General features: G+C 32.7%; 1 protein-coding gene across 13 annotated transcripts in view; it reads right to left on the bottom strand.

Annotated features, from left to right (window-relative positions):
• LOC119637932 (hemicentin-1) overlaps nucleotides 1–26923 on the bottom strand; it is a 131673-nt gene that overhangs the window by 21964 nt on the left and 82786 nt on the right. For 8 of the 13 annotated variants that reach the window (XM_038034398.1, XM_038034387.1, XM_038034400.1 and 5 more), the window contains 4 exons: nucleotides 25271–25353; nucleotides 23101–23287; nucleotides 18850–18879; nucleotides 16025–16165 (listed from right to left, as the gene is read on the bottom strand). In XM_038034398.1, coding sequence (XP_037890326.1) covers nucleotides 16025–16165; nucleotides 18850–18879; nucleotides 23101–23287; nucleotides 25271–25353 — 441 coding nt within the window. Of the gene's footprint in view, nucleotides 1–16024; nucleotides 16166–18338; nucleotides 18351–18849; nucleotides 18880–23100; nucleotides 23288–25270; nucleotides 25354–26923 lie in introns of all 13 variants that reach the window. The other 5 variants (XM_038034399.1, XM_038034392.1, XM_038034393.1 and 2 more) reach the window with 2 other exon arrangements.

The raw sequence follows: 26923 nt of genomic DNA, 5'->3' as shown, positions 1-26923 counted from the left end.
AAATATGAAAAAACTGTTCATACGTAAACTTTAGGTTAGGCAGACGACAAGAAAATGATATTTGATTATTGACGTCGATGTGGATTACGATATAATGTGCATGTATTAGTTAGGATATCTAACAATCAAAGCATAATACACAAAGGTTATACATGTATATGCAGGACACAATAACCATTTGAGTAAAAGTTTGCCGGTATTTGGGTATAGGGATGCAAGGCTAAAATTATGTTGAAGAAAATCGTGTACCATATAGAAATTTAATTTTTTTTCAGGTCGGTTTTTCATTTTAAATTTCCATTTTCTTAATTTTTTCCCCGTTTTTTTGCTTGTTAACTACTCTTTCCAGTAGTTGTAAGTCCCCCTGATAGTATTCGATTTTATAAAAAAGTTAAATAGCATATATGAGGTATAGAAGGCAGTTGGGAAGCGAATGACTCGCAATTATAACTCAACAGCAACTTATGCAGGCTCGAAATGAAGCCGTTTGGATCATTTTTTATTATATACAATATAATTTCAATTGATAGAAATTTTTAAAGTTAGTTCAAAAGCAATTTCGTCGAATGTGACGAAGTTTGTACAAGTAGGGAGAGTTACTCAACCCATAGGATTTATGGAAGAACGTAAGAAACCTTGAGAGGAATTTACGCAATACATCATCCATTGCCTATAAGAGATTATTCTTCAATAAATTATCTGCTAGTGTAGTGGCCCCAAAAATCATACGAACAGCGTATTATTTCATAATAGAATTGATTCAAAAATTTCGGTTACTATATGAGTGTGTGTCTTCACGCGAGTACCACCAAGTATATCGAAGAACGTGAACTAATCGAATTTATAGATAATTGAAAGTAAATTTTAAAATTGAAGACCATTTTATATTATGTTGTAGAAATGAAACTAAGCGTATAGCAAAAACTTTTTTGGATTTTGGGATTCGTAGTCCGACCACCAAAGCTTTATATATGCTCTCTTTATTAATAAAATTTTTTTTTTGAAATTGGGAAACCACTGTTATGTATAAAAAAACTGATGACTATGCGATTGAGGATGATAGTTATCACGTGAATTTATGAATGATTTGTGTTTATATATTTGATAAATAACAAATTTTGAAAAGAAATTATAATTGAAAAATTAAAAGATTTTGAAAGGAAAGAACACAAAAAATAAAAATCTTACTTTGAACCTGTTCGATGTGACGTTGGATTGTGGTGATATGACTGACGGATCTCTTTAGTAATGGTGGGGCCGGTCTGGGCGGAGGTGTGGGACTCTTCAAGATACCTTTGAGCGTGGATTTCTGATTGTTGGCATTGGAGTTCGTGTTGCGCACAGTATTGGATCGGTTTTCGCGACTGCTCATTATAGTCGATGGTATAGACTGTATAACGGTTGTGGTTGTGTTGTTGTTGTTGGTTACGTTGTTGTTGTTGTTGATACCTGGTGTCACGTTTTGTAAGCGAGGGTGACTGATATTTAAGGAAGGCTCGATTAAGATCGCTGAGGCTGGTAATGGTCGTTGATGTTGCATCGTTAATGGTGCTAATTGGGCAGTTACTTTTACTGGTGTCAAGGCTTTTGTTGATATAATCGAGTCTGTGACAGTACAGTATAGGGAAGTTTGTGTGTTATTTACTAAATTATTATGATTAGTACCGTTGTTGTTGATGTTGTTATTTTCAAATTCATTAGCAATATTGTGATGGTGAGTCGCTGATACTGTACAAGTGCTGTACGTTGTTGTGGTTGCTGTTGTTCTTTTAGCACATTTTTTATAAGTAACTACAATGACGGTAACCAAATATAGCATAAAAGCCAAATGAAAACGGAAAGAAAAAAGAGCAATTTTACGCAAGAAATGAAAATAATTATAAATAAGTGAAATTAGGAAAAATAAAAAAAAAAAAAAAAAAAAAACAAATGAAATCAATAAATAATTAATTATTACCACTGCCACTGCTACGTATGCCCTTTAAGCGGTGTTCCTTTGCAAAAGGTGATTTATCGCCCGCTTCTGGTTTTCTCCAAAACTTACCGCCCAACAGACCTACGTGACTACGCTGACTATCTCTGATACCGTCATCGTTGCAAGGGTGGGATCGTTTAAAGAAAATATTTGCAATCAAATTTCGCAAACGTTGATAATTCGTTTGCTTTACAGGCTTTATGGGTCTTTCAGCTATTGGTGCTGAATTGCTGGCGCTGACTGCCTCTAATTGCCTAATCTCCAATTCCGGATTTTGCTCAGTCAATCTCAGTGTTTCATTTTTCAATGCAGTAGGTGTCATTGAATTGTCATCTGTGGAATGATTTATTGCATAGTTAATTGGCAATATTAATGTGTTTTGATATTTCTCATTCTTGTCATTTTTTATATGCTGTTGAGCCACCACCCTGTGTTGTTGTTGTTTTTTTATCGCAATCAAATTACCTTGCTGATCGTGGTTTAATGCCCGGCGATCCACCAAATTAGAATCTTGAGTACCGTTTAATAGTGTAGTTTGTGTAGTATTGATGCTGGCATTAAGTGCTGATGATGAGAATGAACTGTCTGTGATGCTGCCTTGAGCTGTCAGCTTGGGTAGCAATAGTGCATTGGGCTTAAGGGTCATGCGGTTAACTGCTAAATTCTCTTTGGTGTCGTTCCGTACATGAACCATAACACCTGGTCTCAAAGGCCAACGCGGTGGTGACTTAGGAGCCTGATTAGTGTTCCGTCTTATACTTAATATGGGTGTGGTTGTTGTGGGTGTTGCAACATGAGTTTTCATGTTTGATATTGAAGTGCTTTCTAAACTTGTATTATGAGGTTGCGTTTGTTGCTGTGGTTGTGTGTGTAATTGTGTTTGTGCTAATGTATTTTCATTATTATTATTACTGTTATTATTATTATTGTTTGCATTATTATTATCGCTATTCCTACTGCTAAACACAATTTCTGTTTGCTTTAATTGCTCTGGCTCTTGCTCTTTTGTGACATTTAATAAAGATCGTGCCAGTGTTGCTATTTGTGTTATCGGAGGCGTTGCTATGATTTGATACGATTGTTGATAACGTTGGTGTTGCTCTTGACCGGCAACCGGTTTCGATATTATTACAGCCGTCGGTATTATAGGCACCTTTAAGCTATCTGGTAATATTGTTGTTGCCATAGATGCCCCACCACCGGTATTAATACCTGGCACCACTTGCGCTGCACTTGGCTGATATGATAAAACACTATCGCCAATATAAAGACAGTTTTGTTATATCGTTTTCGTGATTTGAATGACAGTGGTTTATGTGTGCGTGTATGTGTGAAAATTAAACACAAGAAAACAAAAAATAAAAAAAAAAGCCACAGGAAAGCACAAGCCACAAACACGTTTGTTTACATACGCATACAGTACAATACAATTTGAAAATGTTTTCGGGAAATGTGCACATTTTGCAGTTAAATGAAATAAAAAGAAATACAAATTAAAGGAAAGTTGGAAGAAAAAATTGTTAAAAAAAAAAATTGTTTTTAAATTAAAATATCATTAAACAATAGATAACAAATATTTAATGAAAGAGAATTAAAATAAATAACTTGAAATTTTCCAAAAAAAACTTTTGAAAAACTTAAACGTGATTTTATGTCAAAGTTGATGATCGCGAATTACTATAGTAACTATTTAAAAATAGAATTTTAGTAAAGAGAGCAGTCACTCCCATTTTGATGGTTTATTTCTACATTCAGCTACAGTGTAATTCCAGCTGAATTAAGCAACATTTAAACTTAAAGGCTAAACCTATGATATTTTCATTCAAGACTAAAGAAAATGAAAAATATTTCAAAATTACAAAAATATGTATATAAATAAGTGAATGAAGGAGAAAAACAAAAAAGACAAAAAAAAAAAAAAAAAAAGGTGTATGCCCAAGAGGCACACTCAAAGCCGATATATTTCAAGCTGACAGTGTAACGATAAAGTGATGCAAACACGGAAAGGCTTGCAACTGATTGTAGCGACGTTATTTACTAAGTTGGCGGACCGTAGCCTGACATTGAGAATTATAACTTTAAGTAATTAGGCAAGAAAAAAGGTGTTTATAATGGTATATGAACAATCCGATAAAGAGATTAAGTTATAATGATTGCCTAAATTTTTACAAAGCGATATGAGTAAATTTAATATGATTAAGTTTATATTAAAAACAAAGTTCCCTGAAGGACGTATAGGAAGGTTGAAGTTTACATCATTTAATGATATCGTTTGTGAAATTTTTCATGAGAGAAACAAGGAATAAAGCTAAGTTTTTAAGTGGTTTCCATCTTAAATTTCTTGAGACAAAAGACGATTGTTTCTGTGAAAATTCATTTGATGCAATAAATAAAAAAGCCGACCGCTCAACAGACGTATATTCTAGGATAGAGTTTACCAAGTTCGCATATAATGTTTTAATAGCATAGGGATGTCGAATTTTTTAGACCATCTTTAGCATCTTCCCAGGACACGCCCTCAATTAAAGACATTGCACAAGTAAATTGAAGCCAAGTTTACGATCATGCATCACGCCTAGATCAAACAATGAGTCCACATTCATCGCGTGTGTGATTATATAAAGTATACAGTTGCAAAGGAATTTCGGTTTCAAAACGAAAGCTACTTGCATTTCTTTAGATTTAATCTTATAGAATGGAATATCCACCACCCAACTAAATCAGTTAAATCAGATTAGGAGCGACGCGAGAAAGTTCCTGAATTATAACAGGAGAATAGTTTCACGCGATTAACGTGTGCTAAAATATCGGATAATTTAGTAGCTGACAGGAAGTTATTAAAGTATTGGGCAAGTAGCCTGTAAATACTGACCTTAAAGGAATCGGCAAGTTTTTTTACATTGGGAAGGATTGAAAAAGGCCTTAGCGGGTTAAGCTAAATAAGAACGATGGAACCCCTGGCGAAATAATTTCAGCAATAATAATTTGTAATTAATTCTTTGAAAAGAGTTACTAAAATAGGTGTAGACGACACTGATTTATGGGCCTTTGGTGACGAGATACGCGGAACCTTTTCCACTCTTCAAGTAGAGTAATGACCATCGGCCTACAGGCGGTATATATCGGTAAGACCGGATGAATGAAGACGAATACATCTGCCTCATGGTTTTGGACGAGAATAACATCCGTCAAGCTCTCATACACAGCCCATGTGCTGGACCCTTCCTTAGGGGTCATTGTTCTTTTAACAGAACGTGATTCATCTACAGAGACAATCTCGATAAAAGCCGTTATCCCGAATGTCATAGGCATCGTGCTCAAGGACAAATGGGACTCTGTGCGCGTGTCTTTGAACGGTATTCCCTAGATACTCGGCGACCTCTGAAGAAGCAAAATGGCCACGTCGACTTACACGGCCTCTGTCTCGACTGGACTATTTTCTCTAATTTTCCAGCAGCAATTTATGCAGAAAATAAAAGAAACAAAAACATCAAAACCAAAGCCTCAAGGGGACGCAATGTCTTACTCTCATAAAAAATGGGGGATATTGTTATGTCTGAAGACAGCACAGACACTGCCAATATACCCATAAGGGACGAAGACGTTCTGCTCGGGTCTTACTCCGTGTCACTTGAGAGATCTTAAGGGACCAAAAGAGGGAATTAAGCCTTCTGAGCGGACCACTGTAAGAAATTCTGAATGATTAGGGAAAGAGACAAAGAAAGACCGCGGTAGGAAGAAGAGGCTATGTGGAGACGTCATCCCAAAGCTACGATTAAACGTTGCAGCAGCTTTGAAGAAGCGCGCATGCACACAATACCAACTCGTGCAACCTCTGGAACCACGAAGTCCCAGATCGGTTGCAAGCGGGATAAACTGGACTAATCTTCGGCATTTAACCCTGTTCATCCACGAAAACGCCCAGCAGCTCGAACTATAGGAGCCCCCAGTGGAACCATGAGCAGTACCGCGCTCAAGGCACCGGGCATTGTCCAATCTTATAAGTAAGTGGTGGAAATGACTAAGTTAGGAATTATTTCAGTCGACTAGCTCAAGACCTCACTGAAAGACTGTAAACTGAGCGCGATACAAAGTGATAGATGTTAGACTCTCATGTAACGCCCATGCCCTTTATGATGTTGAAAACTCAGGGACCACCTGTAACGAGGAATAGGTCAACGAAGGAGAAACTGCCTATGGAGCAAGTTGCACTCCATAGCAGTCTGAAGCGCACGAAACTCAGGGGAAACTCAAGGTTGGATTTGAGCACCATAAGCAAAGAAAATAGACATATCATGTGCATTCAAGCAAAACTCCACTAAGCTGAAACCGCCACTGCGGTTCTTAGTTGGAGATTCACAAACGATGGGTTCGACGTAACCCTAATCCAGGAGCTCTGGATAAATGCGGTCGATGTTCAAAGCTTGGGCAGCAAGAAAAGTAAGCCCAACACGGGCAGGCTAGAACCGCCTTGCTTGTAAAAGACAATATAACCATCTTTCCACTCCCAGCGTTTGTGCTGAGCGATCTAGTAGTGGTTTGGGACGTGACAGCCTTCGTGAACTTACGAGGCGAGGCAGGAACACGCACAGCTGAGGTACGGAGTCTCGTCTAGTACTGCATATCTCGCAGACGCCCACCATACAGTTTGGTGTAGCGCAAATGATAATTCCAGAGGTGAGTGCCTTCTTGAAAATCTCTTAAAAAATAATGTTATTATTCTGAATCGGGGTAGGAAACCCGTTTTCGGAAAACACTTTTAGAGAGGAAGAGTTAGATCTCACTCAAAATAGCTTGTATCTGAGTTCCCCTATCTCAGGATGGCATGTATCCAGCGAGGACTCATTGTCGGACCATCAACACATATTGTCACTCGTCATTGTGGCCGGCGCGATGCCATGCCAGACTAATAGACATCCCAAATCTACGAATTGGGAACTGTTTCGTTTCGTAAATAAAGTAGGAACATGACTCCGCATATCTCGAACAGTGCTAAAGTTGAGCTTGGAGCGCAGGCGCTCTGTTCAAATACACAGGATTTCGTTCTTGACTATTTAAATTAGGTGAAATATGTGGATGTCTCTTTTGATGAAGGTTTAACTTGAAATTCTCATTTAAGACGGTTAACTGAAAAGGCGACCGAAAAGGCGACTCTTTAGAATAAGACGAGTCTTTCAACAAGAAGGAAACTACTCTTGCTAAGAGATCAGTTGAATTTGAATACATTAAAGCTGCGAAAATCTACAGCATGATTTCTAAGAATGCAAGCCTAAAGCTGCTGTAATAGCTGATCGCAAGAGATATTTACTCTAGTTGCAGATGTACGATTAATGTTAAGGAATTTACCAAAAATATTTGAAATTATAAGACTACAGCACATTTCACAACCGTCAAAAGACATAATCGAAGGAAAAGAAGCAATTTTTCTCATAGAACTTGCAAATTTATACAATCGCTTTAACTTACTTTAGACAGCAAGAACATTTACGGCCGAGTAACTGTAAGCAAAACCGGTTATTTTAATTTTTTTAAACAATCTCTTTTATATATTTTTTATCAATTTTAACCGTGGATTACATCACACCGGATGTGAGCTACATCCAATGGATTCGGCCCTAAAATCAGATAAAAAAGTGGCAACGTGAAGGTAAGGTCAGACTTATTAAAAGCAATTCTGACTAATGAAGAACAAATTATGAATACCAATGAATGAAATAATCATAATGACACTGCTGAATTGTGTGGATACGTAAAGAATTGGGGATAATGATAGTCTTCGATAAAGACAACTGGCGAACGGCGATTAATTGAAAGATTGACCTCGCTTGGAAAATTTTGGATGAAAGGTTTCCCCAATTAATATATGTCATGTTTTGTAATACAGTCGACGTAGAATTAACATTATTAATCATCTTTCTCAATGTCTTTTCCTCTAATGGAAGTAATTCCCCAAAAATAACATTTGCCTGTCACTGCGTTTCAGAGAGCTTTCAATGAAAGATCAAAATCATGTAATTATTATAATTTTTTTTCAATAGAAAAGATAGTCTTAGTCGCTAATGTCCAAGAATTTCGACTAAGTCATAATAATAAATATAATAATACTACCGCAATATTAGCATTGATAACCCTTAGCAGAATCTATTATTACTTCCCTGCAGTCTGCACCTTTGCCATGCTAGCGAACAAATGAACAGGCAAAATTTAACGCGAACTGAAAATATTGAACGATTACACCTAGGAGTCCGGAAACAAAATAGATAAACAACGATAAACGAGCGACGAAAGGAATTAAAACAGAACTCACAACTGTGAAGGACACAACTCGATTAACGTATGTATATTTAAGAAAAACCAAGTATATAATAATGAGTAAAGAAGTACCAAAATATAAATAAGCAAATAAAAATAAAAAAAAAAGGTGCACTCATTGGGAGAATACAGCGATTATTTTGCTTAACATGCGTTGCTATAATACAAAACACTGCTGATATTTTTAAGTAACTGAAACCAACTTATCGCTTGACATATTGACAGACAGTATAGATTTCAGTGACATCAATAAGTTGACAATTAATCTATTTTAAAATTAGTTGTAATACGCGTAATCTGATTAGAAATATTTTCTAACGGCAACTGTAATAAAGTTGTATATATTAAATGAATGCAATATCATTCACAGTGATATAGTAACAACTTTTAATTATTTCTAATTATTATTAATATCTTATATTAAAGTTATATGAAATTTTCAAATGGTACAGCATCACAATGAAAAGAAATTCTATTGCATTTCCGTCTGTCAATGTATGAAATATACGATCAGTCGCGATAGATATAAGTTGAACGATAAAATTGAAAGACTAATTCTTTTAACTCCGATTCTAATTTAAAATAACACGTGTATCTGATTTGAAATTAAGATTAAGCAATTAAAGTTTTTAACCCTTTTGGAAAATCTTCAAGTTTTTTATCGAAATAATAAAAAGTTTTGTTTCTTTGCGTAGAAAGGTAATACATCATTGCAGCATAATAAAATAAATGGAAAAAGCTTACCTGTGGTTAGCACTCATGGATGCATCCGTACGATCTTGTTTTAGTTGAACAATCAAATTTTTATTGTTATGTTGATGAGTGAGAACGAATACATTAATATATATACATATATATATATATGTATCGGTTGGTGTATGTTTTTTGTTTTATTATAAAATGTTGCCAAATGCATGATATAATCAAAATTCAATTGATGTTGTTTTATATATATATAGACAAATGCATATGTATACATATATATATGTATATATATATATATATGTATATGCAAAGACGAGCGTAGTGCATGATGTATTTCGGTTGTTATTTATATGATAAAAATGACGATAACGACGACGACGGACATTATCGTCATGATAACGACGATGATGATGATATGTTATATAGTTTTATGTATTATATACCCAGCCGAAACAAGCATCAAAATATTTGTTTTTAATATAAAGTATGTGCACATTTACGCATTGCATGTAGGCATGAGAAATAAAGTATTTAGCAAAATATATATGATACGCACATTCAAAGCCATTAGTTAAGCCAGAAAATATGCAATTTTGGTTTGTTTTTGATTTTTATATTTATTTTTGGTTCAGCGGAAAAATTCAATTAATATCAATTTAATTATGATTGTATGCGTGCGTTATGGTTGTGTTTGTATTTGTTTTAAGTATTCAAAACAGTTAGAGTAGTAGTGTGCGTTTATGTGATTTTGTTATTACATTATTAATATTTATTTATTTATTTGTTTTTTTTTTTTTAAATTAGTTAGTTTTTGATAGGAAAAATTTAATTAGTTGCGAGATTTAATTGTTTTGTGTTTTTGTTGAGTTTTTTTTTTTCATTTTTTTAATTATTAATGTAAGTATGTTACGTTAATGTTATTGTTGTTATTTTTGTAATTGTTTGGTCAGTGGTTTTTTAAATTATTAAACATTCGTAATAGCATTCACATCCATACCAGGCAAATTTATTTCAGTGTCATTTATTAGTTTTTGTTTTTGTTGTTGTAGATAAATGTTTTCGGCATCGTTTTAATTTTGTTGATGTTGTTCATAAGGATGTTGATGATATGGAAATTATAGTTGTTGCCATTGTTATATGGTGTAACGTAGTGGTGATGATGTTGATTTTATTATGTTTGCATGTGTGTGTGTATGTTTATGTGTGTGCGCGCGTTTGTGTATGTGTTGTCGCATATCGACAAATTTGATTAGGTGCAAATTATATATATAAACGCGTGGGGGTGCACACGCGAAAAAATACACACATACGCACACCGTTGCATTTATGTATATTTGATATACATGAAGGCAATCATTTATATTAAATGTAATGTATTTGTGTTGTTGTAGTCGAGGCAGCGTTTATATCCATTTTTTTGTTATTCAGTTTTTTATACATTTTTTAATAAAATTTAGTTTGGCATTCGTTTGTTTGTTCGTTATTTACAATTACAGCAACGTAAAAATAAAACGCAACAAATAATCAGACACACATAAAAAAGCATTTAAAAAAACGAAGAGAGAAAGAGAGAAAAAAATATAAATTTTATAACATTTATTTAATTACTAAAATTAAATATTTACAACATATTATAGTTTTAAATATATAACAATAAATATTAAGAGCAAAAAAAAAAAAAAAGATTGAATAATATCAGCAATTAAACGACTCACGCACCAAATAAAAAAATTCGTGTATTTTTAGAAAGTTCTTAACAAGAGGTTACAGTCGCTTGGCGACGTGTAATAGATACCCCATCTCCTATCTCATGCAATTAGTTACAAAAATCGCATTTTTCTCTTAATTCTAGTCAACAGGCGAATCGAACTCGTTTATGCACGAAATCTCCAGCATTCTTATAAGACACGGACATCTTTGCCGATGGTCCTACAACCAACACGGCGTTATGTAAAATTTTTAGAATAGTTTTTGGCTTGGAATATGCAGTAATAATAAGGGGTTTAAATACAAATAAATACAATAGCAGACGTGATGACTTTAAATAAATTATTGATATGAGGAAAAGTTTAGTAGATACATACATAACCGAGTATAATATTATTAGCAGAGTGCCCCTATCATCTTTTTAATAAAACGTAGAAGAGTTATATACTATATGAACATTTAACAAGTGGTAGTAGTGGAGATATTAGAGGCGGATTAATATATAAAATATGATATTTGAAATATTCTTCTTCTCTTTGAAATGCATTAACTTAGTCAGTCAGATGCAAATATTGTGTGAAAATTGTTTCTTATAGAGATTGATTCTTCTGATTTTCAGTTACTATCACAGAATTAAGTAAATTTAAACAATAAAAATGTCATTCGCGGCTTTCAAGTTCATTTTCGATTTGAAAAAGGGTATAATAGCGACGAATATCGCAGTTTGTCGAAAGATTCTTAGATGTTTATAAAATGAAAGAGTTTTTGCTTGATTGAGTAATTGTTGAAGTATCGGTCGAAATTATTTTCGTTGTACATGGTCCTCTTGTACAGTTATTCATTATACTATATCATCGTCATTATTTTATAATAAAATGGCGGTAATACAACATAAGTATCAATTCTTTATGTATGTAAGATTTTTTAATTTAATCAAGTTACATAAGGTCAGTTGAGTGGGTAAACGAACGAATGGATCGAAAGGCTGTACGCAAAGAGACGAATGGGCGAAATGAATGAATGAAAGAACGCATTGACTAAAGTTGGAAGAGAGACGACTGAAACTAAAGCCGGATATGGTTTAATAAAGCAGTGATTAATTTATATGAAAAAAAAGCTGACACCTACTTACGCCATGCCATATAAATTTAAAACACTTTAATGGCGCGTTTAGACAACGAATTATTTCATCATTTTCGAGCTGAATTTGTCATCAACATTTTCTGTTCTGGTTTATAGAATTTCGTTTTTTCGTAATAAATTAAAGATCAATAGCGCATCTTTAATGCACCTTAGTCAACGAATAAGCTTGCAAACAAATAATTTAAAATCGCGGAAAATAAAACGTATATCATCCGGAAACACCGAAACATAAGCTGCTCTCTGTCTAAACGCACTGCAAAACAGTCCTTTTTTTACAATATGAAAGAAAGCCGTATTGTTATTTGGCAGCATTGTTCAGCTTTACTATGCTGATAGTAGCGCACATTAATCGTTATCGGTTTAGTGTATTTTTTCGCTTCATTGATTCATGTCTACGGATCGTGTCTGTGGTGTGTGCTTATAAGAATAACAATCAAAAAAGAGGATATAAAAAAAAGAAATTGGTGGATAAGATATTCACCCAACTTTGGTAAGCTTGCGAGATAAATTAAATAGTAGACACGTTAAACTCTATAATCGGTAGAGAATTTCGTTGCAAATCTGATAAAAGTAAAATGTTGTTAACTTGCATCAAACCTGTTTTATAATGAAATTGAAGTAGTGTAAGGAATGATATTTTTTGTATGTATATGAAAAAAATTGCACAATTGAAAAACAAAATGACTATTGAGTATTGTTGAAACTAGTCTAAATTTTGTAGAAAAATCGTGAACAAGTTTTCTGGAAATTACTAAAACACTGGAGGTTTTCATGATTACGTACATTTCGGCAAAAGTGTATCATCAGACGATATATCAATTGCATCATGTAAAGTACATTCAGAAGATGTCTTAACAGAATAGAGATAATATAATGAGACTTGTTTTGCTTTTATCTGGTCCGGGAGGGAGGCTTACTACCACGATAAAAGGCAAAAAGGTATACATTTCAATATTTAGAATTTTAAAAGAAATACAAAAGGACGCTTGACGTTCCGCATTAAAGTATTGTGTATTTCAATTCAAAAAAAAATTTTTTTATGCAGGCAATTTTATATGTTTAAACTTAAAACTTTTCCGTAATGTATAATGTGGGCTATTTATGAGTCGTTGGCTGTATAAGAGAGAGCGAAATAGTAAAGTGCCAACGTATTGCTTTATCTTGGACAAAATCCGCTTGTTTATTGATTTCTTTTTTTAATTTACATATATAAATAATCATGTAACACGGCGAAGGCCAGAAGAGGTGGACAAAGAGAGAGAGGGAGAGAAAGAGAAAGAGGGAATGGCCTCAGACTAGGAGGCAAGTATTATTCCTTTAGCGGCCGAACACTCACTATAGCTACAATCGCGCACCAACCGTAATTACACTATAGCCTGCCGCATTGGAAATTGCACATTCGGTCCTGTCAACTTGGTAGCTGCGTCTCTTAACTAGCTTGCCTAGCTTTGTACTAACTTATTGAAATTTGATAGATGTGAAGTTATGTGAGAGGTAATTTTATATGACCTGCATTTCCACAACATAGTTAAATCGGTACGAAGACTAATATAAGGAACTGCATATAATGCGGTATCGGCTAAGTTTCATTACTTATTATGTCTTAATAGTGAACTGCAATTGAGATAATCTGTTTAAAAGAACTTTTTTTGCTTTGTGTTTAAATTTTTATTTTTGATCTCTAATTACTTTTGTTTGCAGCATTATTACCAAAAAACTATTAAGCGCTTGTTGTTTATCGATGTTAAGTTGTATAAAATATTAGCGCAATATTATCGTGTTATTATCGTGAGCACAAGTGTTAAACATAAATTTCATAAATAATAAGAAAAGAAAAAAACAATTATTTGTAAATAAATTATATTCATTGTTAGACAAATTATTATCAAATTTTGTGCAAATACTAAGTAAATAGCAAATGAATCCATAAATTTTGGTATATAAAAACAAAATATAATAGAAACTGGTTATACTTTTATACTCCTCCAATGAAGGCAATTGAAAGAAATTTACACCCTTAGCAATAAATTTAAAATGCCGTATATAATGAAGGATGATGACTATTTATGAAAATTAGAATTAGATTGATTCTTTAAGAAAGCAAATTCTAAAGAAAGGGAAAACCCCATTACATATTTATGGCGCGTTACTTGTATCATACAGCTGACGACTGGCAGAAAGGTTAACAACAATCGACCGAAATTCAGCGGAAAAACGGATTAACCGAATAAAAACGTCGCGGTGAATTTAGGTAATGGTAGCTTGTTTGTAAAAGAGTACTTAAGCAGAATAGTTGCGTTGGCCGAAGAGTCAACGAGAATTAAAATGCTGCAAATAATTTGTAAATGGACCTCTGAGTAATTGTAAATAAAATTCATACACATTCACAACTCAATGGTACGAACTTAATTTCGAATTTGTTGAATAAATAATGTAAAATGACGAAAGACAGATTTACGTTAAAAGATTACATATATGAAAATTGTATTTGTAATAGGTACACAAATTCGGGATTTATGCATAAACATTAATAGCTATACTGCGTGACAAAATGCTAAAAAGCGAAAGAAATTTTCTTCTGCCGACAAGAGTGAATTCATCCAACATATTCATCATTCAAAAGTATGTCAGACTAACAATGGTCAAGGAGCAAGGAATTTTTTTAATATTCGACATTAGGCTTAAGAGCCATAAATATAATCGCGAAAGCAATGTTAGTCGTAAATGAGGACACATTCTTTAAAAGAAATTTTTGCTTAAGATAGGTTATGTTTCTCAATCTATCCATTCATTCAATTATCCATTCATGCAGTTGTTTATTTATCCTTCCAGTTCTGATAATAACGAAATATGAATTGAATAGAAACTTTGCGCACATGATTGCGGTTAATGGTTATAATTTGGCATGAAAACGGGTATTATTGGAGAATGAACACGTCTGCTATAGAAAAACAAATGTAAAGAACTAATTAAAAGTTTCATAACAAGGTAGTCAACAACTTGCCAACTATGTTAGATCCAGTTGGTCTAAATACTTGTTTTCGTTTGATGGGTAAATATTGCCGGGTGCCCAATTGACATGCCAATGTTTCGCAATTTTTGTTCATGTATGTACTTTACTCGGTGAGTATTAGTTAAAATACGAGATTTTATATACATTATTTTTTCACTTCAAATTGCATGTACAATTGTCGCTGCTAACACTAACAAAATGGCCATTACACATATTATATAGTGTATATATAATCTTGTTTGACGTAAAATTCCAAGTCAATTTGACCGTTTATTTTCATTCATTTTTAATTATTCGTCTGTTTTCATTTCTCGGAAAACTTATGATCACTGAACATATCGCATGTGTATTCTAAAATGGTAATAGACTAAGTTTGGATGTAAAATTTGTTTGCGAGCATGCTCGCAATACAGTCAGAACTATAATGTATCATCCATTTAAGAGATCGATTTATAAATCTGGTACGAATACTTCGTAATGCTTTCAAACAAACGGTTGAACGTAAAACTGCTGCTTAGCTCTGTGTGAGGGACAAGAAAAACGTTTGTCGCAAAACGAAATTAATATTTACGAGTATTTCTATCATATATATGTCGGCCGTTGAAAAAATTACGTTCTTGTTTCAGTATGTTAGATTCTTAAGATTCCATTAAAGCATTTTTTTTTTTCTTTTTGGGCAAGTCATTGATTCTATTTATGATTTTCGTTTAAGCAATTAGCAGGCATTTAAAAAATAAGATAACTTTTGAACCACGTATTTAATGCAATCAAACATGCTTACGTCAAATAATTAGAGTGCGTACTAAGCAATATTTTTTTGTAAAAAAGTATGTAAAATTAAATTAAATAAGAATTATTTAATTTAAAAAAAAAAAATTTAATTGAAAAAATTAAATTTATTTTAATAATACATTAAAGAAATCTAAATTAAAACAAATTAATGTTAAATAATAAAATACTGATAAAATAAAGTTCTTCACCGTTTTTGTGAAAAAAAAAAATAAATAAATATAAATATAAATAAACAAAGGAGAAACTTAATCTATACTTGTAGGCATTATAATAATGTATTTTATAAGTGGGTGTATATTTACTGTTTAATGATTATTTATAATTGTATCATTATTATTATTATGATTATTATTATTATTATAAATTAAGGTACTTACACTTATCCTGTCGTCGCCGGCGTCGGCAAATGCAAATAATGATGCAACAGATAATAATAACGGCCAGTAATAAGACCAATATGCTGGCCACCAATATAATTAAAGTGGTTTTATCCCAACGTTGCCACCAGGCGAGTTGTTCTAAATTGAAAATGTAATAAACAAGAAAAGGAAAGATGATATGAAAATAATGCAAAAGGGGGAGAGGGAGAGAGAAAGAAAAACAAGAAACAATTAATTATAATGGGGAAATGAAGTAAAAAAGTTTTAAGGAAAATAAAATCAAAATCAACACATGCGAACAAGAAAAAGTAAGACAAATGCAGGCAGACGATAGTCATTCATAAAATATGGATTGTTAGCAGTTCATTTTTATAGTTTTGCTTCTCATTCTCTAGTCAATGCAAAAAAATTCTTTTATCTATCATAAATAATTACAACAATTCTAACTGATTTGTGAATTTTATATTAATATCAATTTTTGCTTCGATAATATTATATAAATACTAGGTTGGTCCATGCACTCATAGAGTTACTATTCTTTGTTCGATTTGAGTGTTTTTCTACTGTTTCTCTCTTCCAGAAAATAATTTTCTCGTATATTGGAATTTCTAGAGAAAGAAATTGAAAAGTCGAAAAGGCATCGAGACACAGTGAAGCTAGCTAAATATGAAACTAACAGGTTGAAGGTAGATGTTCTTTCAACTTGACGAGTAAAAAAAAGAAAACAAAGAAAACAAAGAATGACTTTTCAACGTTAACAATATTGACTGAGAAGGTGATTTCCAATCAATGAAACTTGCATAAATGCTTCAAGTATAAATGTTAAGTTAACTTATGTGAAACAATAATGAAAACGGGATGGCGTAGCTATTCCACATTTTGCCTGCTTTTGAGCATGTAGGCAAGATTTCTTCGAGAAACTCGTCATGAGAAATGTAATGATATGAATGAAGGAAATTCTCATCTCAGAAGGTTGATGGTTTTCACTTGAGATATAGAGATAGAGATAGAAAGAGAAAGAGAAAGACGCTGCAAACCTGAAAGTCATATTTCCTTCTGAAAAAACTTTGCATATAACTGGAAAAAGTCAATTAATAAGTCACCAAGATACTTTGACGTAAGTCATAAGCATTTTTTTCAATCATCATAGATTGCGAAGATTGCCAAAGTTTTCAATTATTATGAGGCCGATCTCAGAATGACATAGACCAATACTTTCTTTTTTTTCACTGCCCATATGCGGCAATTAGCTCTTGTAGTTTTCCAATTTCTGGCGAAATATCATAAATCCGTTCATCGAGGGGTGAAAGTGGACTGTCAGGGTGTAATTGTTACAGCGAATATTATTTCATTCGGATATTGCGCGAAATCAAGACATTTTACATATCATATTACAAATATATCAAAAAGGTATTCTTGTTCTTCTAATATCTAAATGTAGGTTCAAATCATTGCTGAAATAGGAATGCAGTGACAGAGTATATTTTTGAGATAATTCAGTTCAGTATATATATGACTTATATTTGTGTTACGTAATTGTTAGTTTGTCAATTCTGTAGAATCAATGCATGTAAGTAGTATAAAATAGTTTCGTTTGCATTATCTCTGAAGTGCATAACGGTGTACATTGTTGTCATGGCTTTTCGGAAAAAAAAGAAATAGATTACGTAGGGTACATAAATAGTGGCTTCCATTTAAAATTTTTGAAGAGATTTACATTAGAAAATGTTTCAAAATATAATGGTTCTTCTAATTATTTCTATTAAGAGTGATCTTAAAAGCTTCAACGCTTAATACTGCTATAATCCTTCAGTGGATTTGTCTTCAAGTTGATTAATACATGTTTTAAGAAATCTGGGCCTTGTACTTTTCGGTCTCGGCAGCAATAGCCGGCATGGTTATATGAGTTATTATAAAAATGCGCTCCACACTATTTTTGTAAAGTTTTACACGCCTTCAGCCATATCACAATATATCAAGCGGAAATATAAAGATGCACGCAATCACGTGTAAATCGCCTTTTTACATATTTTTGTACGCCATTGTTGTACACGTCTATGGTTCGTATAGTGATATTTCATATATGAAATATATATCTGCATATGTAGAAATAAATAAATGTATAAAAAATTTTCTATACAATAATCGTGTGACATATATAAATGTGGTTTTGAGGATAAATAACAAAATATGTGCTCTGGAACTTTTAAACAGAAATAGCTCTACATAAAAAAAAAAAAAAAAAATAATTTTTTGAAAAACAACTTTAATCAACTTTGACTTTAGAGAAAATGTACAATAATTTACTTACTTCTAGGACGTACTGCATTAGATTAATTACATTGTATTTAATTTTAAAAAACCGTCGGTTAAGCATGTTAAGTATTTTTTTTTTATAATTTTCATTTAAGCATTATAAGTAGGCAAAGGGAAAAAGTTTTAAACAAATAGTGTTAGTTAAGCAAAATTATTTTCAAAGATTACTTTGCTACATTAATTAAAAAAAAAAAAAAAAAAAAAGAAGCGAGAATATCGTTGTTTATCATAAGCGATGTAAACTAAAAACCAATGAAGATTCTAGCAAAGGTATATTTGTAGGAATTTTTTGGAACTATGAAGATTTTGCAGGTAAAATCAGTAAAAAACAAAGCCCTTAAATAGGTCGTAGGCTTTACTTTGAACTTTTATGACGCATTTGACAGACGTGTAAGTTATAAAAAAGGAAAAAGAATTAAATCTCAAAATTCAACCATAAAATAAGGAGTGCGGAAATGAATTCTGAAGAGGGCATCTTAAGGGAAATTTTAGGATACCAACTTTACCTCTCCACCATATATAAAAAGCCGAACCGGCTGTAATAAGAAAATAATTTTAAGTCAATAACAAGAGTAATATTAAACTAAACAAAATATAGGATGAATGAAATCCAAAACTGTTTTTTTTTTTTAATTTTATTTACCATAAAGTTTTACAATTTTAGTTAAATGTGGTTTATTATCTTGAGATATGTCAATAACAGAGTATGTTTATTGTCTTCAACAAAAGAACACCATATGTCGTTAATAGAAGAAGACTAATAAATGTGGAAAAGAAAAAGTAGTGAACACCAGATTAAAGAAGAATTTAGTTAAAAGTGAGATAATTGCAAAAAAAAAAAAAAGTAAAAAATAAAGGAAAAATCGTAGAGGAAATTATATAGTTTGAATTAACCTTGAAAGATAAGTGAAGTTTGATAATTTGCACCTGCGCACGAAAGAATTCGACTTGGATTTGCATGCAATGCTCAATAAGAGCAAATGTAGAAACTGTGCGAAGTTCAACTGTTGGACACTTTTTGGGAAGGTTGCGGCTAATTTGGAGGTTCGTATTCTGGATGACTTAAGAGCTTTTACTATGGGTTTTGGGCTTTGCATGGGAAATGTTTGAAAAAGTGATTCGATTCGAATCATTTTCAGTACAGTTCGTTTTTGGTTTAAACACGTCACTGTACTAAAGTTCTTCATAATATCTCAAAAATAACGGACGGTAGGTTGGTTGAACATAAGGAAGCAACATTTGACAGGCGGACAGACGGACAGACAAGCTTAAATCGATTTAGAAAGCGGTTCTGAATTGATCGGTATAATAAGAGGCGGTATATCAAGCCCTTCTGCGTATGGCAAACATCTGCACAAGCTTAGTATACCCGTGTACCGCAAACGGTGTAAAGCATAACGAGTCTTATATGCAATATCTTATATATCAAAATGAATTTACAATTTAATATAGAAAAAACAGCTTTAGGGCATACATTTTTAATAGGCATAAAATGTAGAGGTAAGAATATTACTGCTCGATTACACGGTATTACCTAATGCCATTATGAATCATTTTGAATCGCTATCGCAAACTAGGCCACTAGAGAAATTAGATCATCGACATCCGTCTTTTAATTTCCCACTAACTATTATGAATGGAAGTGTGGATTTCAAAATGTTCTTGCGTTATTTCAAAATAAATTTTCTTAATGCCATGCCTCTCAATGCCATGGGGTTTGCATTAGTTATTTTTCAAATTTAGCTAATTAGACTTACGCGTCCAATTTACGTCAAGTCCAACTTTGCTTACCTCGACTTGTTCACTCATAAGCACTCATTCTGCAGTACCATGATCTTCTTATTATACCGACGTACGAGCTTTTCTCTTCTATCTAAGTTTTAATACCCGGTATTCCACTATGTACACATGTATTTTCAGTAGAGTTTAGGACAGTTAAAAATTTATTTTCGCTACGTTGCATCCTGCGGTAGAGAGTGTGCGTCGTATACTTTCATTAAAGTTTTTGAATAATTTTGAATGTTTATCATAAAAAAATATTGTACAAAATACTTATTTCATTTATTGTTCATTGCTTGCCAGTACTTTTCCATGCTTGTACGCGGGAAGGTAATTTGGTCTTGCAAGGTTATGCACGAAAAGATCGATTTTGTTAGTATTGTCTTAGGAATTCCAGTTCAGTACTGCTAACGTTTCCTTTGAGACAACGTTATCATGTTGAAGAGTTACGACATCATGATTTTTGTGATATTGTGTCTGTTTTTCGACTTACTTGGATAAGTTGGTGTAAGTAGTGTTTCTTATTGAGGGATTCATTTGGATTGAGCAACTCACAATGCACTAGACCAAACTGAATGGATCAGATGGCGATGGTATTCAACTCACCGAGTTTGCATTAATGCTGTTTTGCGTTTTTTAATATCATTTTCCTTTTCCATTACAAAAGCAGAATATACAAATTTTAAGCAGAAAGTATATGCTTCTCGCATGTGGCGTTTTTTTTTCTGCTTCTGCAGAGCTCAATCTATTCGAAATTACAGAATATTATGTTTTGCTTAATTCAGTAACATAACTTTCCTCGTTGCATAAAAGTTATATACGATACTTTCGATGGGGGACATAACGACTTCACTCAGCGCTCTGTAAAACCAGTCGTACGTTTCCAACAACTTCATAATACACCCAACTTTTATGATATCATTTGGTTCAAAAAACGATTCCAAATCGATTTAAGCGTATATAACTACATGCTAATTTGTCAGTCTCTGCAGGTATTTACACTTCTAAATTACAGTTTATAACTTTTGGAATCATGCTAGTTCTTACCAAAGAATAAGTTCTTGCACGGCAAATTGATAGAATCTTTCGATAAAAATAATAATGATTTGGGATGTAAGTTTACTCTATTAAATTTGAGCCGCATTACTCTACTACTCTTTTCTATCATATAAGGCTTGTCATGAAAACTGGGAACTGTTTAAGACGAAATGATCGAGTGTATTTAGTGGCGGTTTTACGATTACTAAGTTTAAGTAGAGCAAAAATGGAGAGAAAGTGTAATTAATTTCTAATCTTCTTAATAATAATAACTTTAAGATAGCAAAAGCGGATGGGTCAGCCCTATGAAAAGATCGTGTACCTAATCTTTGCCATATTGATGGTGAAAGTTATTCAAGTATTTTAGAAATGCTTCTGCTACGTAATTAGTGAATCAGTTACGTAATCAGTGAATCGAGAGTACAATTGTTCTTAAGATCGATAAAGATTCTCTTTCTGCAATGAGTAAGGTCAGCTGCATTATTTTTGATGATTTGAAGCACGCATTAAAATTTTAATATTTTCAGTACCGCTAACGATAGTTTCGATGTCACGTAAACATCTATAAATGAATGAAGTAACGTAAAATGAATATAAAGCAAACAGGTTAGCTTGAAAGTTAAACTTAATATTCTCATAGGGAACCAAATAAAAGCCGAAATAAATTAATGTAAAATATTACATTACATTTGTTGGTATCGCAAACATTAAATTGACTTTTCAGCAAAATGAAATAAAACAAGCGTAGTAATAACAAATAGCATCAGCTTTTATTTTACAGTTGCTGAGGGCACAATCCGAGGGGCCAACGTTTTACGGTGCACATTAGGATTTTTATACTAGTGCTTCTTGGTAAAATCACTTACACATGAAAATTGTAGTGAATGTGAAATAAGAATAAGTGGTTCTTTCTGTTTCAATTTAAATCAAAGTTTTTATTTTTAAGTTTATCCGCCTGAGTAGTGGGTGGTCGTGGGTTCGAATCTCAAGTGCGGTAGAGTTTATAATAAAAGCCGATAGCCTTAGATGCTAATGCTTTTAAGAGTTTAATCTTGGAATTTATTTCTGTGGCGAAATTAATAATAATAATAATAATAATATTTTTAAGTTTAAACTTATATAATACATTTTCCCTCATAGCCATTTCCAAAAACCCACACATGTAGATAATATGTATATAAATGCAATTATGTTATCTATTGTTTCATTTAAACACGTTATTACTTCCTGTGCCATCGTATCCCACCCGACGACATTATCATCGTCAATATTAATGCGGGTCAATCGATTAACAAACTGAAAGAATGAGAAAGGAATGCAGAGAAAGACGGAAAAAAAATATTCTCATATAATATATGAGAATAAGTGCCTGTGTGTTTGCATTTGTAACAAATATTGACAGCAATCAGTTTCCGTTATCTTCTAGCTACAGCAGGGAGAAGAGAAAGCTCATGTAATAGCAACGAAAAGACGTTGAAATTTTTCAAGTGATTGTCCTTAAGTAGGACCCTACTCACCTCCAGTGGGTGTAAGCTAATTCAGCCAGTTGGCGGTGATAGACACTGGCGAGCATTTTTATTCCTTCCAATATTTAATAATTTTTTTTCTTTCTGTTTTGTCTACACTTGAGTTCAATTTCTAGCGTTATTGGAAAAACTAATGAAGGGTAGCGATGATTGATATGGCTGCACAGAGGGAGTGACTAATAAATACTATGAAATGAATAAATTTTTGTAAAGAGTAGCTAGGAAAACAGTAGCAATTTCAACGACATTGTCCTTTTCTTTTTTTTTTTTTTGATTCTTTTCGTTTCCTTTCAATTCGAAATTGAAAGAAGAAAATTTAAGAGAAATAAATTTTTAATATGTTTTTTCTCTTTTTATATGGGATATTATATGCTTTTTCTCGATTTTTTAGCTTTTATCACAATTTCCACTTACCAGCAACTTCAACTTCACAAAATTGTCCCGCGCCCGCCGTATTATTGGCTACACAACGATAAGTACGTGCGATGGCATAGTCTTCAGTTAGAATGTAAAAGCTTTTATCTTTGGATGCCTTATTATCACCGCTGCCTAGCCACTCGACAGATTCATTTTCCGCCTTAATTGACCATGAAAAATCAGCCTGTCATTTACCACAAGTACAGTAAAAATGAGAAACGGTAAAAATTGTGTAAATGCGTAATATATATAGAGAAAGAAAGGAAAAAAAAGTGGGACAGAGAGAGAGAGAGAAAGAGAGAAAGAGTGAGAGAAAGAGAAAGAAGGAAAGAAATTTTATTGAATTAAAGAATTAACAAATAAAAAAAAAAATCATTTAAAACAAACAAAATACAATTTAATCAATACGACGTAAATGCATGTCAGGCTATATTCATAATTGCGATAATTTTCTGATGAAATGCTTTTTAATGAGTCGAATGGAAGAGTTGAAGGTTTTCTTTACGTCAATTAACCCTCATTTTGTAAATATTCTTCTTGTTTTCTTCTTCTTACTTAATGTAGGCTCTGACATTGTCTTTCTTAAGCATTTGTGTTTGCTAGTCCGTTTGAATGATAACAATGTAGGTAAGACAGCATACTAAGTTATCAGTATTAGAAAATAGGCAAGAAAGTTATTCTTGCTTTAGGGCGCATTTTCGATATAAAATCAATGTGAATGTAAATATTGTGCAGTTCTATATTAACTGAAGTCGAGGAGTTAATAGTTTTACTATTTTAGCATTAAATTTGTATATTGCGTTGTTAAAATTTTTTTGAGTTGATTTGGATTTGTCGCAGCAGAGAACTTGTGCTATATGTGTTTGTGCTGAAGCAATTTTAAAATTTAATAGAAAATTTTTCTCAATGTCTCTGAGATTTCTATTTGTCTAAAGTTTATTCTTGTTCAGCAGTCAAATTCTAATTCGATTTAAGCATGTCCGTCTCTTACAGATTATTCTGTCCGTCTGTGTAATGTCTCTTGTGAACATTCCCCTAGAGGCCAAAAATGAAGCTATCGACTGCAAGTTTGGCACGCACATGGGCTAAATCGGTCGAAGGACATGCTCACAGCACCACGTAAAATGAGAACATCTCTGCTGCTTGTTGATTACTCATAAACTGTAGCAAATAAATGTACAAAAATTTCAACGCATATTCTGTAGGCGATGCTGTAGCATTTTTGTAGAAAAATAAAAAAATTGAACACAGTTACCCAATATTATAGCGTATCAAAATTTTCAATATCTTTATAACGCGCAGCAAGAAGCTTCAAAAACCCCATAAAGTATATAAATCCTTGGCGAGTTTCAAATTTGGAATACACCTAAACTTGTCCGCCTGTTTGTCTGTCCATCTAACTGTTTGCGTAACTTTGTAGTATATGTGGTAGTTATACCCCCGTTAGCGAAAATGAAGGTATCGCCTACAAATTTGCAAAAGAATTTGAAATTGATTTTAACTTTTCAGAGTACATGCCTACAGCGCCCATATCCCTATAAGACAAAAACTTTTGTTTTAAAAATAGAAGGAAACACCTGCATTTATAGAAATTTAAGATAAGTGAGGATCTATTATCTGGATATAGAATAAATCCCTTTGTTTCACTGCGTTATAAAACATTCCCGATGGTAGTGGGCGGTAGCGGTAGAAATTGTTGCATCTTTTAACTAACGTAAAGTTTTATATGCGGGAAAGGTGTAATTTTCATTTTTTTCTCGTAACCGATGAGAATGAACATTTTTTATTCTCCATTATTTTGTTGTTGTTAGTTTTGTTTATTATTTTCTTACTTTTTTTTTATTCGTTGATAGACTATTAGTGATGCTTGTCGCGTCTCTATATATGATAAACGATGTGTTGCTATGCGTTCATTCATTTTGGTTTTGTTTGTTGTTTTTTTTTACCATTGTTTCATTTTTATAAAACTGTGTTTACACAATAACTGTATCGTATTGTCCAGAAGTGTGCATTTATTGTGTTTGTATGTATTTATCCGAAAGGGGCTTGTTGGTAAACAATGGTGGTTGTTGTGTCAGTTATTGATGTGTGTTAAAATTTTATGAGTTTTTCGATAATAGTAGTGGGTGGTAGTTGATGTTCTTGTTGTTATTAGTAGTGCACCTACCTCTTCCGGATTTCCGTAAGCTGTACAAATTAAAGTATCCCGATCATCAATTTCGCGCCTTTCAATCTCACAGCGGGGTTTATCTGTAAATATCAACAACAAAAACAATAATGAGAAAATTTATAAATGAAATTCTTTTTTCATATCATACCAACCATCTAAGTATAGGAGTAAGCCATATTTGTTCATTGGTTGGCAACACCCATTAAGACGTAGCAAAGATTAAGTGTATATATGTTTATAAATCAATATCTTTCTATTAGTTTAAGGCTTCGAGCCGATTGAACCAAGTCTATCTAGATCTATCGCATTTTAGAACATTTAAAAGAGCTTAGATAAAAATTTTGAAACTTATGTTTAATTGGTGATACAATGTTCGAATTATCCACCTGTCACAATACCCACAATATTCAGAATAGCACAACTTATATTTCATAGCATATGTTAATGTAATACTAACATTTATCCGCAACTATCTGCCCGCACGCTCACATGAAATAAAGAACCGTTACTTATAGGCTGTAAGATGTATTGATATAAAATACGCATTCTTTTTTAAAACCAAAAAAGGTTCACACAATTAAAACGGCATTGTCTATAATATAATTTTCTTATATGTTTTTTATTAAATTAGTATAATGGTTTTGAAAATAAAAAAAAAAAAAAATGTTTCCCCTCAGAAATCAAGAAGTAATGCAGGTGCAGTGTATGCCTAGTTCCCGTTAAAATTCTTAAGGTTAACCAACAAATTTGATTTGATTACCTTTTTTGAATATTCTGAACTCGTAAATAGATTCCTTAAATATATTGAATTTGCAAAATGAAATAAATCGAAATAAATTAACTTGAATGGCACTTGAACGAAATTCTTCAAATCAATTAAAGCCGAAATACACCTCGAGCAGACTCTCATAAGATCGTGCTGAATGCCATTGAATTGAATCGAATTGAAGTGAATTCAAAACAATTTCAAATTTCAATGTTTCTAATATCTACTGCTAGTGCCATCCCGGTACTGATATCATTCAGCGTTTTTGAAGGAATTGCAGCATTGTCGAAGAGAATTGGCTAAGTTGGTGGTTTGGCTAAAAAATGAGTTCTCTTTCTTCAAGCATCTTTACATAATCGTCAGAAAATTAAAATGCTCTCGGGAAAGATTGAACACTACAACGCCGCAACAAGTTTCGGCGAAGGACGAATAACGATCCAAATTTTGTCACAACACTGAGAACGGGGTAAAAGCTGTAATCATCAATTTACGATTCCGATGACAACAGAAATCTTTCTTTGTCGTTAATCGATATGCAAGGTTCGTTGAAAGACATATATTTTCTTATTATTAAACTATAATTAAAGTCGAAACAAATTTCAAACGAAGTCGTAACCAAAACTACATCGAACCACATAATATTGTGATTTCTGTCGCTGCCAAAATGCTATTTTTGGCTTTCGTGCTGTAGGATATTTATATGTTGGGTACATCGAGCTATGGCTGTTAAAAAAAAAAAAAAAAAAAAAAAACTCTTACTGGGTAGCATTAACTTTTTCTTTTTATTTTAAAGGAAGCTCAGTTGAATCATGGCATCGACATATTACATCCTATAATCTATACGAGCGTATGCTCTGTGTTTAATGTTAGGTGTAATGGCGACT

The sequence above is a fragment of the Glossina fuscipes genome, unplaced genomic scaffold, assembly GCF_014805625.2.
Source record: "Glossina fuscipes isolate IAEA_lab_2018 unplaced genomic scaffold, Yale_Gfus_2 61, whole genome shotgun sequence".
In the NCBI taxonomy this organism is placed as follows: domain Eukaryota; kingdom Metazoa; phylum Arthropoda; class Insecta; order Diptera; family Glossinidae; genus Glossina; species Glossina fuscipes.
The sequence above is the reverse complement of the archived record's forward strand: the minus strand, read 5'-3'. Positions and strand labels throughout refer to the sequence as shown.